The sequence below is a fragment of the Empidonax traillii genome, unplaced genomic scaffold, assembly GCF_003031625.1.
Source record: "Empidonax traillii isolate 1590-97213 ecotype Southwest subspecies unplaced genomic scaffold, ASM303162v1 scaffold1748:size104815, whole genome shotgun sequence".
Lineage (NCBI taxonomy): Eukaryota > Metazoa > Chordata > Aves > Passeriformes > Tyrannidae > Empidonax > Empidonax traillii.
In genome coordinates, this window is record NW_020956941.1 from 83,573 (window position 1) to 98,949 (window position 15,377).

General features: G+C 52.8%; 1 protein-coding gene across 1 annotated transcript; it reads left to right on the forward strand.

Moving 5' to 3' along the window:
* Positions 1-123: 123 nt before the first annotated feature.
* PIAS4 (protein inhibitor of activated STAT 4) lies at positions 124-14,793 on the forward strand. Its single transcript, XM_027908559.1, has 11 exons — positions 124-230; positions 3,069-3,528; positions 7,537-7,621; positions 9,083-9,124; positions 9,504-9,594; positions 9,873-10,001; positions 10,101-10,206; positions 11,027-11,100; positions 11,636-11,796; positions 13,799-13,929; positions 14,390-14,793. The coding sequence occupies exons 1-11, from the start codon at positions 204-206 to the stop codon at positions 14,596-14,598; spliced, it is 1,515 nt and encodes a 504-aa protein (XP_027764360.1). The 5' UTR covers positions 124-203; the 3' UTR covers positions 14,599-14,793.
* The last annotated feature ends 584 nt before the right edge of the window (positions 14,794-15,377 follow it).

Sequence of the window (15,377 nt, forward strand, 5' to 3'; positions counted from 1 at the left end):
GCCCCTTTAAGGCTCCCCGCGCGTGGGCGTGGCCTCGAGGGGTGTGGCGGCGCGCGCGGGGGGCGGGTGGGCGTGGTCGAAGAGAGCCGCTCGCCCTCCGATTGGGCCGCTCTCCCCGGCTCGGCCCCGCCCCCTCGAGGGGGGCAGTCACGTGACGCGGCGGCGGCGGCGGCGCCCGGCGCGGTGGACGCTGGAGGCCCAAGATGGCGGCGGAGCTGGTGGAGGCGAAGGTGAGGGGGAAGCGGCGCCGCCGCCGCCCCGCCCGCGGGGAATCCCCCCCCGCGCCCACCGGAGAGACTCCCGCGGGGGGGGGCGAGACCGCGGCGGAGCAGCGCCGCGAACCGCCGAGCGAGGCGCCTTCCCGGCACCGCCCCCGCCGCTTTCTCCCTGCCCCCCCCCCCCTCCCCCTCAGGGGGCTGCCCCGCCCCGGCCTCAGGGCCGCGGCCCCCGCCGGACCTCACGGGGTTTGACCGGGGCTGGGGCGACCCGTGGCGCCGCCGGCAGTCCCCGCAGGGCTGGGCTGGCCTTAGCGGCTGTTAATTCTCGGGATTAATTAGCGCAGGTGCTGCCCCCCGCGCCCCCCGCCCGGTGCGGGGCGGCCCTGAGGCCCCTCCGTGAGGGGGCGAAGCCAATTCCTGCCGGGCGTTGTGCTGTGTTCCCAAGGCGGTTTGTGTGCCCCCTCGTGAACGCCGGGGAGAGGGAGCGGGTTATCCCTCGGGGATCCCTGTTTTCCCCGCGGGATCCCGGTGCTCCGGCACCTCTGGGGGAGCCGGGGGTTCCCCGTGTCCCGCTGTGGATGCAGGGGTGGGTTCAGCGCCCAGGACCGGCCGGTGCCTCCCCACAGCATCCCCGGGGCAAGCGGTGCTGAAGGAGCGGCTGGGGAGTGTCCCCTGGGAAGAATTCCCTGGGAACTGTCCCCTGGAAGTGTTCCTGGGGAAGAATTCCCCGGGAAGTCACCCCTGGAAGCGTCCCCTGCCCTGGGGATCGGTGGGGATGTGGCTGCAGGAATCGCCTCTGGAGCAGTTTGGCTTTTTGGGAAGCTCTGCCTTCCTCCTGCTGCTCTCGGGCTCCCTTTGGAGCCGGGCGGGATTCCAGAGGCAGGGATGTGTTTGGTGGGATCTGGGCCTTGCCCCAGCAGGCTTCCTGAGGGGAAGAGCAGCCAGGAGGGTGAGAAATCTCAGCTGTTCCTTGGCAGAGGCCTCGGTGACAGCTTCATGGGATGTTTGGTTGTTCCTGTGTCGCTGCTCAGATCTCATCCTTCGGGATTTCAAATCCTTCAACGTGGAAAATTTTGCCTCCAGCTCCGCTTTACACCCCAAGGATCCTGAGGAGCAGCAGGAATTCCCATCCTCTCCCCTCCCTCGTTCCTCCTGCTGCTGGTTGTTACTTCCTCAACCAATTTATCCTCCCTAATACCCCTTTTACCCTCAAAATACCTCGAAGGGAACAACTCACTCCCCATTTCCCCACGTTGGACTTGCTGATCCTGGAGGTCTTTTCTGGCCTTTTATGATCCCAATTCTGGTTTTTAATTGGAGAAAACTGAGCCACAAATGACATTTTTCCAGGATTTCACGGGTGGGATCTGGTGGAGCAGCACCAGGAATCCAGAGCTCTGGAATCCTGATTTTCTGGCAGTTAAACCCCTTTTCTCTCTCCTCTGTAGTTACCTTTTTTTGTTGTCCCCCTCATAGAAGATATTTTGGGACTCATCACGACTCCCAGAAATTTTAACTACAGCCAGTGATGGAACAGCTTTGGGGGTTTTGCAGATTAAATGACATGTTTAATGAAAAAGGAGAAAATCAAATGGCATTTTCTCTGTGCTCTCATTCCCACACATCCAAAAGTGGCTGTTAAATATCTCTGGAATCAGCTGTAGGTTTCTTAATTAAAAAAAAAACTCAAACCTAATCTGTAGCTGTTTTATTCCAGGAAATTATAAAACTGCTGTTAAATTCCATAGAAACCTGACTTTTAGGCTTTTTTTAAAAAATACTTATTGTTGGATCTAAGAGTGGGGTGGAGGTTGGGGAAGAGAGACCTGCTGGATTGGTTTTTTACTGGGATTTCTTCTTGAAATCCCTAATTTCCCACAAACCAGGAAGGATATTGAGTGAATATGTGTGGATATCTATCTATCTAAAGTGCATTTCCAGCTCAAGTTTTCAAACCCATCTACTTTACAAGCTCTTTTTATTATTTTTTTTTTTTTTGAATTGCAATTTTTAAGCTGTTTGGTTTCCAGGGAACTGCAACACCAACCTAGCCGGGGTTGTAACCACGGAATAATTAACAGGAATAATTTGGTTTTCAGCCTGATGGGAAGTGTGGTACTTTCAATCTGCTGACACTTACAGGGCTGAGGGAATTTTTGGGAGGCTGAGATGGGTTTTCTGGCCTAACAGACACTGGAATTGATAATTCCAGGGAGACACCGAGCTCTTTTCCACGTGGGATCTGCTGCTTGAGGCCTCTGTGGGCTTCCAGTTGACTCATCTCCAGGATGCTCCCTTTGAGCGTCTCTCCAAGTGATTTTTGTGCTATTTGATGCTCATCCTGATGTTTGATCAAAGTGATTTTTGTGTCGTTTGGTGCCTGTCCCGGTGTTTTTCTCTGAGGGATTTTTGTGGAATTTGGTGCCTATCCTGATGGTTTTCTAGCAAAGTTGGTTTCTGTGTAACTTGATCCCTATCCTTGTGTTTTCCTCTCGGGGATTTGTGTCATTTGGTGCCTGTCGTGGTGGGTTTTTTTTTTTTATCAGGGATTTTTGTGTCATTTGATCCCTATCCCGGTGTCTTTTATCAGAGTGATTTCTGTGTCATTTGGCGCCTATTCTGGTGTTCCTCTGATTTTTCCAACTGTGATATTTCAAGCACTGGTCTCTGTGTTGTTCAGGCCCTTCAGAAACAGGGAATCAAACCAAGCACCAAACAAGGGGTTTGAACAGCTCCGGGGGTCTCTCTCAGGGTGGAAATTTTGACTACTTGCCTTCTAATTTTAAAGCAAGAACCGACAACCTTTGCCTCTCATAACTATAAGACCCTCTCCAATTTTTTGTCCCCCAGAACATGGTGATGAGTTTCCGAGTCTCAGATCTTCAGATGTTGCTGGGTTTTGTTGGCAGGAGTAAAAGCGGACTTAAACACGAACTAGTGACCCGAGCTTTGCAGCTGGTCCAGTTTGACTGCAGCCCTGAGGTGTTCAAGAAAATCAAGGAGCTCTACGAGACTCGCTACAGCAAGAAGAGCTCGGAAGTGGCTCAGCCTCCCCCGCAGCAGCAGCAGCAGCAGCAGCAGCAACAGCAGCAACACCGGGCTGAGGCCCTGCCCTTACACTCGTCCTACGACCGCGGCAGCGCCGTGGCTCGGACTCTGCCCGCCCCCAACATCGACTACCCCGCCCTCTACGGCAAATACCTGAACGGACTCGGGAGGTTGCCTCCCAAAGTTGCCAAGCCCGAGGTTCGCCTGGTGAAGCTCCCGTTCTACACCACCCTGGACGAGCTGCTGAAGCCCACGGAGTTGGGTGAGTTTTGGGAGGGGGTGGTTGGAGTGGTGGGAAGGTGGGTTTGGGAGGTTGGGAGGCAAGAGGAGCTGGTGGATGTGGTGGTGGGTGCCTCTTCCTGCCCTCTTGCTCTTCCCCTTCTCCCCCTCTTGCTCTTCCCCATCTCCCTCTTTTGCTCTTCCCCATCTCCCTCTTTTGCTCTTCCCCATCTCCCCCTCTTTCCCCTCTCCCTCTCGTACTTAAAATTTAGAGCCTGTTATTGATATCTCAGCTTTCCAGTGCTTAAAGGTGGCTGATAAAAAAGAGAGAGAGCAACTTTGTACGTGGAGAGACAGAGATGGGAGAAGGGGAATGGTTTTAAACCAAAAGAGGGGAGATTTAGATGGGATATTGGGAAGGAATTCCTCCTGGGGAGGGGCTGGGATGGATTTCCCAGAGAAGCTGTGGCTGCTCCAGCCCTGGAAGTGTCCAAGGCCAGACTGGAGCATCCTGGGCTAGTGGGAGGTGTCCCTGCCCATGGCAGGGGGTGGAACTGGCTGATCATTAAGGTCCCTTCCAACCCAAACCATTCTGCGATTCCATCAAAGATCACCAGTGGAGACTGATTGTTCATGATTTTGGTTTGGAGGAACAAAGGGTCTTGTCCCTGATGTCAGATAGAACGTTCTGGTAGCGAATTGAGCGTGTGGAGAGGAGAAGTTGTGTTCTGCTGAGCCTCAGGGTCTCATAAATCCAGGGCTCATGTCAGACCTCCCAACTGAACGATCTGAGGACTTGGGAAGCTGCTGTGCCTTTGCTGGAACAAAAAAAAAACCCCACAAACAGATAATTTTTGTCATCCTTTGGAGGTGTGAAACAGCTGAGGGGTGACTGTAAAGCTAAAACCTTATAAATGTTGGGGGAATGGGTTTGTTCAGCCTGAAATGTGCCCTGTGTGGAGGATTCCGAAGGCCAACGGGTTTCCAAGAGGTGGAAGCACATCCAGAGGCAGGAGAAGAGCCTGGATGGACTTCCTGTGACGAACAGATTTCGTTAAAAGTTGACATTAAGATCTCCCCCGTCAGCTCAGAGCAGAGGGCTCATTAAATGGAGTGTCTCCCCCCATGGAAGGTGACACCTCCCCAGGGTCAGCAGCTCCTTCCCTGGAGCACGTTTGGCTCATTTTCCATGGGGCTGGAATGGTTTCTGGTGGAGCCACAAGGAGCGGGTGCTCAGGTTTCATTGTCCCAGTGTGGGCACAACCAAAACATCATCTTCCCAACACTGGTTTAATTTTCCCAACCTGGTGACCTGCAGCTCTTTAATTCCTTCTGCAACTCTTTAATTCCTTCTGCAACACTGATGGCAATGAGGATGCACTTGTGTCTCCCCAGACTGGGTTGTCCCAACCCTGGGTGTCTCCCCTTTGCTCCCTGGAGCCTCTGGGAGCTGGAATAACATCCCATTAAGGGGGATGGGATTGTTGGGGTATCTTGTGCCAGGCCAAGAGCTGGATTAGATGATCCTTGGGGGTCCCTTCCAGCTGAGGATATTCGAGGATTCTGTGATAAAACACTCCAAGGCAAACCAAGTGGTTTGTTTGTTTTTTTTTTTTTTCCAGATGGAAAAATGGTTTGTTGCCCAGATTTCCCATCCTGGGAATTCCCAGATCCATATAGAAACCCCTGGGGCTTTTCCCTGGGCTGCCAGAGGGATACTTTAAAGCTGAATTTATGTGTCCCAGGCTGCAGCTGGAAGCACCTCCCTTTAGGAACAGCCTCTCCTGCCTCTTGGAGATAATTCCTTTTGGGATCAGGGGTGAGGTGGGTGATGCCTCAGCTGGGCTGCAGGGCAAGCAGATTCCCTGAAGGACTCTCCAGTTACTGTTATTCTTGGAGAGAAAGGTGCTGAGCACCCCCTGGTTTTGTCTGAGGGTGAGACAAAGGAGAATTGTTCCAATTGACCGAAATCTTGGGGAGATGATGCTTAAAATGAAAAAAAAAAAACTCACCTTGGAGAGGGGTTGAGTGCTGAGACCCCTCCTTTGCTGGCTCTGAAGGAGTTCAGAGGAGTGTTTATGGTACCTCAGCACTTTGCTGAGCTCTGTGCTCATCCTCTGGCACTTTTTGGGGTGGAAGCGTGTGAATGGAGGAATTCTGCGGGATTTTTATCCCAAATATTCCCTGTGGTGTGGAGTCCCCCCCCCCTCCCTGGAGGTGTGGCCTCCCCCTCTGGACTGGGGGACACGGCAGGGGACGGGGACAAAGGTTGGATTTGATGCCCTTGGAGGACTTTTCCAACCCAAATAATCCCGGGATTGTGTAGATAAGGAGCCTTCTGGAGGCACAACCGACCTTGGAGCGCGGTGTCGGCTTTTCCCTGGGATTGAACAGCTCTTCTCTTCCTGTGGGAGCAGGAAAATTCCTCCTGCAGCCCCTCCCCAATGCTACAATTTGCCTGTGGGACCTCCAAGCCACGCCAACATGACCCCTCTTCCCATGGGATGTAACAATGTGGGATATTTAGTGTGGAACCAAAGCCTCGCTGCAGGGAACCCCCAAACCCCCAACATCAGGCCTCGTTTCGGGGCTCTGACCCACCTACTGGACAGCTTGGCCACTCCAAGTGGGAATCCACTGCAATTCCAGAATGTCCAGGATAAGGTTTGCCAAGTGTTCTGGGATTTTGGAAGTTGCTGGGCCTTGACTCCCTGGGAGGATTTGCTTGAGCTCCAGCTTTTGGCAGCTGTTAAATGAAGTTGTGTCCAGAGGCACCTGGCCTGGAAAAAGAAGGGAAAAAATCAGTTATTTCCCAACATTTAGCTTTAAAAACTCCCTTTTTTTTTATCTCCCTGGCTGCTCGGTGAGAGGTGAACACCTGATTAGCTTCCCTGAGGATGCACCTCCCAAATTTTGGGCTCCTTCTCCATTTTAAAGGAGATTTGGGGCTTCAATCAGGTCCATCCCGGAGATGTTTCTCCCAGTTTTTCAGGGAATGTTCTCTTGGCCTTTTCTCCAAAGCACCCACTTCTGAATTCTGTCCTCCTGGACACACCCTGAGGGTGTATCTTGGATTTTTCTTTTCCCTCCAGCTGTTTTTTTGTTTGTTTGTTTGTTTGTTTGTTTTGTCCAGGTAAGGGCTTTGTGTCCCCTCTCCAGGACCTTTCCATGAGCAGGACACCTCAGTTCCTGCCTGGAGGAATTTGACATTAAAATCACTTTTTCTTGTTGCTCTTCTCATTCATCACTGTCTAAAAAATAACTTTGACTCGGGCTGGTTGTTTTTGGGCGAGAGAGATTCGGGTGGAAACTGGAATTCTACAAAAATTCCATCAAGATATCTTAATTATGACTATTTTTAATTTTTTTTTTTTTTCTGAATATTTTAAAGCTGAATTACCCAAAAAGAAGCACCTGGAGCGACCTGAGTTGTCACCAGGTCTTCCAAGCTCCCAGGTTTTATCCTTCATTTTATCTTATCCATGGAAAAAAATTTTAAAAAAGCCGTTTTAGCACTTCCTCTTTGTGTTTCTCCTGTGACTTTCACCAGCCTGGAGTCTCAACTCGCCTTGGAAACACCACCTGAAAATAAAATTTCACCTTCCCGAGCTCTCAGGCTTCGTTTTCACCCCTTTAAATGTGTTTAATCTCCCGATTATCAGGTGCTAAAATCCACAATTAATGCTGGGTTTTAACTGAGCATCTCTAAAAGTGAGTTTATGTCCCACCCTCGAGGTCAGGGGGTTGCAAGTCGTGGTTTTTTGTGCTGGTTTTTTGTGTTCTCTGAGCTGATCTTTTTGTTGCTGTGGTTGGGTTTTTGTTTTTTTTTTTCCTTTTCCAGAACTTTCCTGCTCGGCCCTGGTGCTTTCCTGGTTTTATTTCAGGCCCTCCTTGGGTTTCTTGGGGTTCTGGTCCCGCCGATGGGACGAACTCAGGTTTATTTGAAGGGGATGAAAAACGCTTTAAAAAAAGAAAAAAAAAATTAGAAAAATCAGCTGCTGTTTCCAGGTTGATGCTCAGTCTGCTTTTTTTTTTTTTTTTCCCTCCTCAGTCCCACAGAACAATGAGAAGCTCCAGGAAAGTCCGTGTATTTTTGCATTAACACCCAGACAAGTGGAGCTGATCAGAAATTCCAGGTATTTCTCGCTGGGTGTCAAGGATCCAAGAAAACACAGCTGATAATTCCTGGGGAAGCTTTTTGGTCTCTGCCAGGATTTTGGAGGCCACAGAAAGCAGATCTTTGAGGCAGGAGGTGGGAGCCACGAATTTACCCCTCCAAGCCCTCAAAATTTGACTTTTACTCCTCCAAATCTTCCTTTTCAACGGTGGGGGGCAGGAAAAGTGGGATGAGATCCTGGATAACGGGAATAACTGCAGGTTTTTGGGGTTTTTTTCCCCTCTGCAGCACAAGTTCAAAAGCCAGACTTTTTAAGGCTTTTGTTTGCACCTGGAAAGAAGCTTCCTCAGTTGGGGAAGGATCCAATAGGAACTCTTCCTGAGGGGAAAACAGCTTGGATTAGGATTTTCCCCGACCCCTGTCAGGATGGATTCAAACCATGAGGCTCCTCAGAGGTGGCAGGGAGGTTTCCTCTTGGCTCCCTCCATCCTTGAAGAAGAATTCCTCCAAAATTGGGCCATGAAACCTTCCCATCTTTCTCTTTATGCTGTAAAAAAGTGGGAATTTCTTGAGTGTCCCGTGGGTCAACAGAAGGAAAACTTCACAGAAAAGGAATAACAAAAGCTGCTGGTTCCTGATGCTCTTTTCCCCCCCCCCCCCACATTCAGATTTTAGGGGGGCAAAGTGTCCCTGTTGAGTAACAGCTCCAATATTTTGGGGAGGCTGAAATGCTCCCACGGGTCCAGCCTGTGGGTGATGTCCCCACAACCTCTGTCTGTGCAGGTTTCATCCCTGCCATCCCCCAAAATTTACCCTAAAATGCTCAATTGGAAGGTGAAATACTCTCAGAGGCAAATCAAGATTATTGGGGGGATTTTCCCTAAAGCCCTGAGTCCTGTGCAGGGATCAGAGCACATTTTACACCCATTTTGCCCCCTAATAAAATCCCTTTGTTCTGTATATCCCATTGCTTTCCCGATTCCACTGGAAATCCTGCCAGGAATGGCCCTGCTGAAGGTTGCAATATTCTCAGAGGTGCCATAACACTCAGCCCCTTGGTTTGCATGAACAGCTTTAGCTGAATAATTAAACACAGAAGACAGTCTCAAACACTGGCAGGTAAACCTGACCTTAAAACCCAGTTTTTATAAATTCTCACAAATCAGCAGAAGGGGGAATTTGACACTTTTCACCTGAAGAGTTTTTAAAAAAAAGGAGAAAAAGCTGTAGGTTGATGCATTAAACAAAAAAAAAAAATAAAATCATCATAATAATTACAGAACCACTGATATTTGCAGGGGGAATCGTACAACTTAAGTAAAGGTCTGTGAAGTAATTTTTTTAAAAAGGAATGTTAAGAAATAAAGAGGAAGTGAAACTCTTGAGTCTGGTAAAATTGACAGCTGGGTTGGGTGGCTGGTTTTGGTTTTTTTATTCCACGTAATTAATCCGAATTTGTGTTTATTTTAATTTTTACCAGGGAGTTGCAGCCCGGGGTGAAATCAGTTCAGGTGGTGCTCAGGTAGGTCCGGGCACGGGGTTGATTCCCATCCTCTAAAAACCCACGGGAGGATTTGCGGATCCTGGGGGTGCAGGAAGGATTCTTGAGGGGCGACCTCGCACCAGGGGAAGGGGGGAGGGAATATTCCAGCAAAAGGCAGCGAGTTTTCCGGGTGCATCCCGAGATAATTCCCAAGGAGCTGTTCTGTTCACAAGGTCAGGGCTTAGAGAGCACAAAGAACTGATTCAACCATCTCAAACTCTGCTTTTTGAGCTCCCCTGGAGGTGGGGCTGGAGAAGTATCACAGCCTCCTGCCCTGCTGGACTGGCTGTGCTCTGGGATTGGGATGGGGGTGTGCAGGGGCCCTTTGGACGATGCCTAATGTGCCCTTTCCTTCCAGAATCTGCTACACAGACACCAGTTCTCCTCAGGAGGATCAGTACCCTCCCAACATCGCCGTGAAGGTGAACCACAGTTACTGCTCCGTGCCGGTAAGGACTGGGGGGGATTCTGAAGGAAATCGATTTCCCCACCAATGCCAGGAGCGATAAAAATGCGCTGCTCAGCTGAAAGCTGATTTTCTGGTGGTTTAGCCTTGTTGTTAACGAAGTTCTGTAGAAAAACCTCAGTTCTTCTGCTTTCTGCTCTGACTGTTCAGCTCTGGGTTTTTTTTTTTCCCCTGAACTGAGTGGAGTTTTTTTGGAGCTGACCCTGTGTAGGAGCACGTCGAGTAAAAGATAAACAAACATATTTAATCCTTCTCCCTCAGGGCTACTACCCCTCAAACAAACCTGGAGTGGAACCCAAAAGGCCCTGTCGTCCCATCAACCTCACGCACCTCATGTACCTGTCGGCAGCCACCAACCGCATCACGGTGACCTGGGGCAACTATGGCAAGGTGGGTGCCGAGGGAATCCTCCCCACACCCCCCCAGAATTCCACAAGCAGGGTGGGGGAGAGCAGCCTGGCTCATCCCCTGCCTGCCCTGTCTCCTCAGAGCTACTCGGTGGGGCTGTACCTGGTGAGGCAGATGACCTCGGCAGAGCTGCTGCAGAGGTTGAAAACCATCGGCATCAAACACCCAGAGCTCTGCAAAGCGCTCGGTGAGTCCCTCTGGCTCAAAGAATCACAGGGATGGAAAAGACCTCTGAGATCATCAGGCCCAGCCCTCGCTCCAACCCCGCCGTGGTTCCCAGCCCATGGCACTGATGCCACGTCCAGTCTGTCCTTAAACGCCTCCAGGGATGGAGAATCCACCCCCTCCCTGAGCAGCCCATCCCAGTGTCTGATCCTTCTCCCTGGGAAGAATTTCTCCCTGATGTCCAACCTAAACCTGCCCTGGCACAGCTCCAGACCGAGCCCTCTTGTCCTGTTGCTGGTTCCTGGGAGAAGAGATCAACCCTCACCTGGCGCCCCCCTCCTGTCAGGGAGTTGTAGAGTGATGAGGACTCCCCTGAGCCTCGTCCTCTTCAGGCTGAGCCCCCCCAGCTCCCTCAGCCTCTCCTCATGGGAATTGTGCTCCAGTCCCTTCCCCAGCCTCGTTGCTCCTCTCTGCCCCTGCTCCAGCCCCTCCATGTCCTTCCTGAGCTGAGGGGCCCAGAGCTGGACACAGCACCCCAATGCTGAGGGATGTCCTGTCTGGATCTCCACAGAATCACAGGATGTTCTGGGTTAGAAGGGACCCACAAGGATCATCCAGTCCCACCCTCAGCCCTGCACGGGCCCATCCCCAAGAGTCACCCCCTGTGCCCCAGAGGATATTCCAAATGCCCCTTTGAGTGCCGTGCCCACTGCCCTGGGGAGCCTGGTGGGTGCCCCACTACCCAAGGGCTGGGGGTGAGCTGCTCCTCCTGTGCTGCGCCTTGTTTTTCCAAGGTTGGAATTTGCAGCTGGTCCATTTTGTGCCCTCTGCTCTCCCTGCAGTGAAGGAGAAGCTACGCCTGGACCCGGACAGTGAAATCGCCACCACGGGTGTCCGTGTGTCCCTCATCTGTCCAGTGAGTCTGGGTGTTCTCCTGGGATCAGGGTGCTTTGGGTGGGAAGGGACCCATCCAGTGCCACCCCCTGCCACGGGCAGGGACACCTCTCACTAGCCCAGGTTGCTCCAACCTGGCCTTGGACACTTCCAGGGATGGGGCAGCCACAGCTTCTCTGGGAAATCCATCCCAGCCCCTCCCCACCCTCCCAGGGAGGAATTCCTTCCCACTATCCCATCTATCCCTGCCCTCTGGCAGTGGGAAGCCATTCCCCTTGTCCTGTCCCTTGTCCTCAGTCCCTCTCCAGCTCTCCTGGAGCCCCTTTATGCCCTGGAAGGGGCTCTCGGGCCTCCCTGAATCCTTCCCTTCTCCAGTTGAACCCCACCCATCTCTCCCAACCTGGCTCCAACCCTCCATTTAAACCCTTTCCGTCACAACCCCCCCCCAAAACCTCCTGCTGGGCCAGCTTTTCCAGCCCCCAGATCCTTTCCCACCAGAGGGGAGATGGGAATTCCCAGGCTGTTCCCTGGCTGATGCCGTGCCCTTGGCTCCGCAGCTGGTGAAGATGCGCCTGTCGGTGCCGTGCCGGGCGGAGACCTGCGCGCACCTGCAGTGCTTCGACGCCGTCTTCTACCTGCAGATGAACGAGAAGAAGCCCACGTGGATGTGCCCTGTGTGTGACAAACCTGCCCCCTACGACCAGCTCATCATCGATGGGTGAGCTGGGCACCTCTCAGCCCCCCTTTCTCTCCTCCTCCTTTGCCTCGAGTGTCTCTGCTTGGGACGTTTCACCTCAAAACTCCCCTGGAAGTTTATTCTCCGTAATACCCACCCTGAAGTGGTTTGGTGGGTTAGAGCAAGACCCAGATCTCTCTGCCATTCCTGTTGTTTGATTGATTTTTTTTTTTTTTTTTTTTTGGAATGCACTGAAGCATTCTGAGGATTGAGGATTTGCTGCCTCGCTCACAGGCTGGTGAAGCTGCACAACCGGTGTCTTGGATGACAAGATACCACCTCACATGGAATAAATCCCTTCCTAAACCCCCAAGGAGATGGGTTTTGACAGGAAACATCTTGTTTTCCTCGGTGTGGGGTGCTCAGCTGCTCACAGGCACTCCGTGGCACGCTGTAAATTTGATTTGGGCACCTTCTCCTCAACCAGAACGTGCTGCCCTCAAGGCTGAGGCACAGAGGCAGTTTTGGGAAGAGTTTGTTCCCTCTGTGTGACTGTTCAGTACAATTTCTGGAGCTTTGGGGGTGTCTTGGTGAAAGGGCTGGGAAAGATCTCTCAATAGGAACTCCTGCTTTATTTTCCAGGGGGAAAAGGCAGGAGATTCAGCTGCAGTGAAAGGACAGAATCAAAATGCTTTGGTTTTGTTGTCCAGGCCGGAGGTTTTCTGGATCCACCTGGACTCTCTGTGGGGTGTCACAAGTGGGATGTGCTGGGAGGGACCAGACCTTTGGGGCAGCACTTTTGGGGTGGGTTTGGAAGCATCTTTGTTGCCCAAAATTCTGGGACCACCAGCACTGTCATGGGGCCGGCCAGGCCCCGAGCCACCCCGAGCGCTGGGGGAGCCAGACCCGTGGTTCCTGCCTTCTGGAAAACCATCTCCACCCTTGTGGCTCATGGAATTGGCCTCTGGTGCAGGTTCCCTCAAAAGCAGGGAGGGTTTAGGGTGGTTTTTGGGGTGCATCCAGCTCCCTTGGCACACGAGTCTGTTCCCAGGGCCGGGCTGATGGTTCTCGGAGCGTTGGAGTGTTGGTGGGTCCTGGGGTGATCCAGGATCTGTGGCTTTCCAGGCAGTCTGGAGGCTGGAGCAGTCTCAGCACAGATAACCTGTTTGCTTTGTCCTCTGGCCAACCCCAACAGGAAAATCCAGTTCCTGGGAGATCTCTAAGAAGGGGAAGGAAGGAGGGGTTGGGCTGTGGGAGCCCACGGGTGGGCAGTGCCCATGTCCTGGGTGAGGAGGAGGAGGTCACTGGGGAAAGCTCAGCAGTTCAGTCCCTGCTCTGCTCAGGGATGAGTTTTGGTGCTGGTTCTGTTGGATGAAGGTTGTTTCAGATTCCCTGGAAGTGGGGGGTGAGGGAACCTGGCACTCAGCTGGGTGCTGTGAGTCAGGAAAGAGCCGGAGGCTCCCGAGGAGGGAGGTGGTTGGTCGGGTCTGGGATCCTCAGGGCCTTGTCAGTTTTTTGGGAAGTGCAGCTTGGTGTGGTTGCTCTGCTGGATGATGGGATTGTCTGTGGAAGCAAAACTGAAACTCTCTCACTGGTGGGGCCTAAAGTTTTTCCCGAGCTTGGAAGTCGTTTTGCCACAAATCCTCCCTTCTCCTTGAAGGGAAATGCTCGAGTACAGGAGGGAATGAGGCCTTGCAGTTCCAAAGAAACATCCCTGGGAACGTCCCTGGGATGGAGCATCAGGCTCTGCCTGGAAGCAGTACCTGGGAAACTGGGGTGAAGAGGCAAAACTGTCTTTAATTGCCCCTAATTAAGGTGATGTTGATGGTTTGGGTGCGTTGTGAGGGAGGACTGGGACGGTTTCACCATCAGAACCTGCACTGGTTTTATGGGGAATAAATCCCAGGACTCCAAGAGCTCCCAGCTCGGGAACCTTCTGCCAACACCAGGATCCCTTTAAATTCAGGGCTGGTGGAGGTAAAGATCCAGGGTCACTAAAGACTGACTGGCTGGGGTGTGACAGCTCATCCTGTCTCCTGTGCAGGCTCCTGTCCAAGATCCTGACGGAATGTGAAGACGCAGATGAGATCGAGTACCTGGTGGACGGCTCCTGGTGTCCCATCAGAGCTGAGAAGGAGAGGAGCTGCAGCCCCCAGTGTCCAATATTAGTTCTAGGTGAGTCTCCATGGGGGTGAAGGCTTGAAATCCCTGTAGGAAAAAACCAGAATTCAGCACTGGATTGGCTTGGAAGGGACCTTAAAGCTCATCCAGTGCCACCCCCTGCCATGGGCAGGGACACCTCCCACTATCCCGGATTGCTCCAACCTGGCCTTGGACACTTCCAGGGATGGGGCAGCCACAGCTGCTCTGGGAAATCCATTTCAGTGCCTCACCATCCTCCCAGGGAAGAATTCCTTCCCAGTATCCCTCTGGCAGTGGGAAGCCATTCCCTGTGTCCTGCCCCTCCATCCCTTGTCCCCAGTCCCTCTCCAGCTCTCCTGGAGCCCCTTCAGGCCCTGGAAGGGGCTCTGAGGTCTCCCTGAATCCTTCCCTTCTCCAGGCTGACCATGCAGGGGGTGCTGGAGCATCCCCTGCTCTGGGTTTCACTCCCTCCTCTCTGTCCCCCCCTCTCCAGGCTCCTCGGATGTGAACGGGCTCCTTCCCACCCCCACCGGCAACAACGGCGAGAACGGCAAAGCCCCCGCAGACGTTGTGGATTTGACACTGGACAGCTCATCCTCCGAGGAAGAGGAGGAGGAGGACGAGGAGGAGGATGATGACGAGGAGGGACCCCAACCCAAACGACGCTGCTCTTACGAGAAAGGTTTAGTCTCCGCCTGCTGACGTGGCTCCCAATCCCCACGGACACACTTGAATACTCTGGTGCTTATTAAACTGGAGGAGGTGGGGAGAAGGAGAACGTCCTCTCTCCCACCTCATCTCCCTCCCTCCCTCATCTCCTCTGACTTTCCTATTCCAAATTATTCATTAAAACGAGAGAAAAAAGAAAAACGGAAAAAAAAAAAACACCCACAAAAAACAAACAAACAAACAAACAGAAAAAAAACAAACCACAAACAAACCTTTGAGCTGCTTCTTGGTTGGAAAACGACCCCACTCTCAGAGCCTGACCCTGAACTGGAGCCTGAAGGAAGGAAAGTGTCTTAAAGCCAGGCAGGATCCTCCCTCACCTGGATGCCAGGAGATCAAGGGAGTTCACCTGCACACCTCCAGGACACCCAGCCCTGCATCTCCAAAGCCGTGGGCAGTTTGATCCTCTCGTTAAATAACCATTCCTTAATTAATCTAAAGGTTTTGCTGGGGCAGGGGAGGGAGGGAAGGGAGGGATGGGGGAGTGGGGAGGGGTGTGTGTATGTGGGGGGGGGGGGGGGGGGGGGGGGGGGGGGGGGGGGGGGGGGGGGGGGGGGGGGGGGGGGGGGGGGGGGGGGGGGGAGAGGGGGGGCATGGGGTGAGATGGCCGGGTGGAAGCGCACTGGTAGGTAGGAGCTCCAGCAGCTCTGCTGCACCTCATGGAAAGAGACACGGTTGGAATTTCCATCCTAATCCCAAGGGAAATGTAGAAATTTGTGCGTAGTGACTCGTTTTAGTTGAGCAGAAGCCAT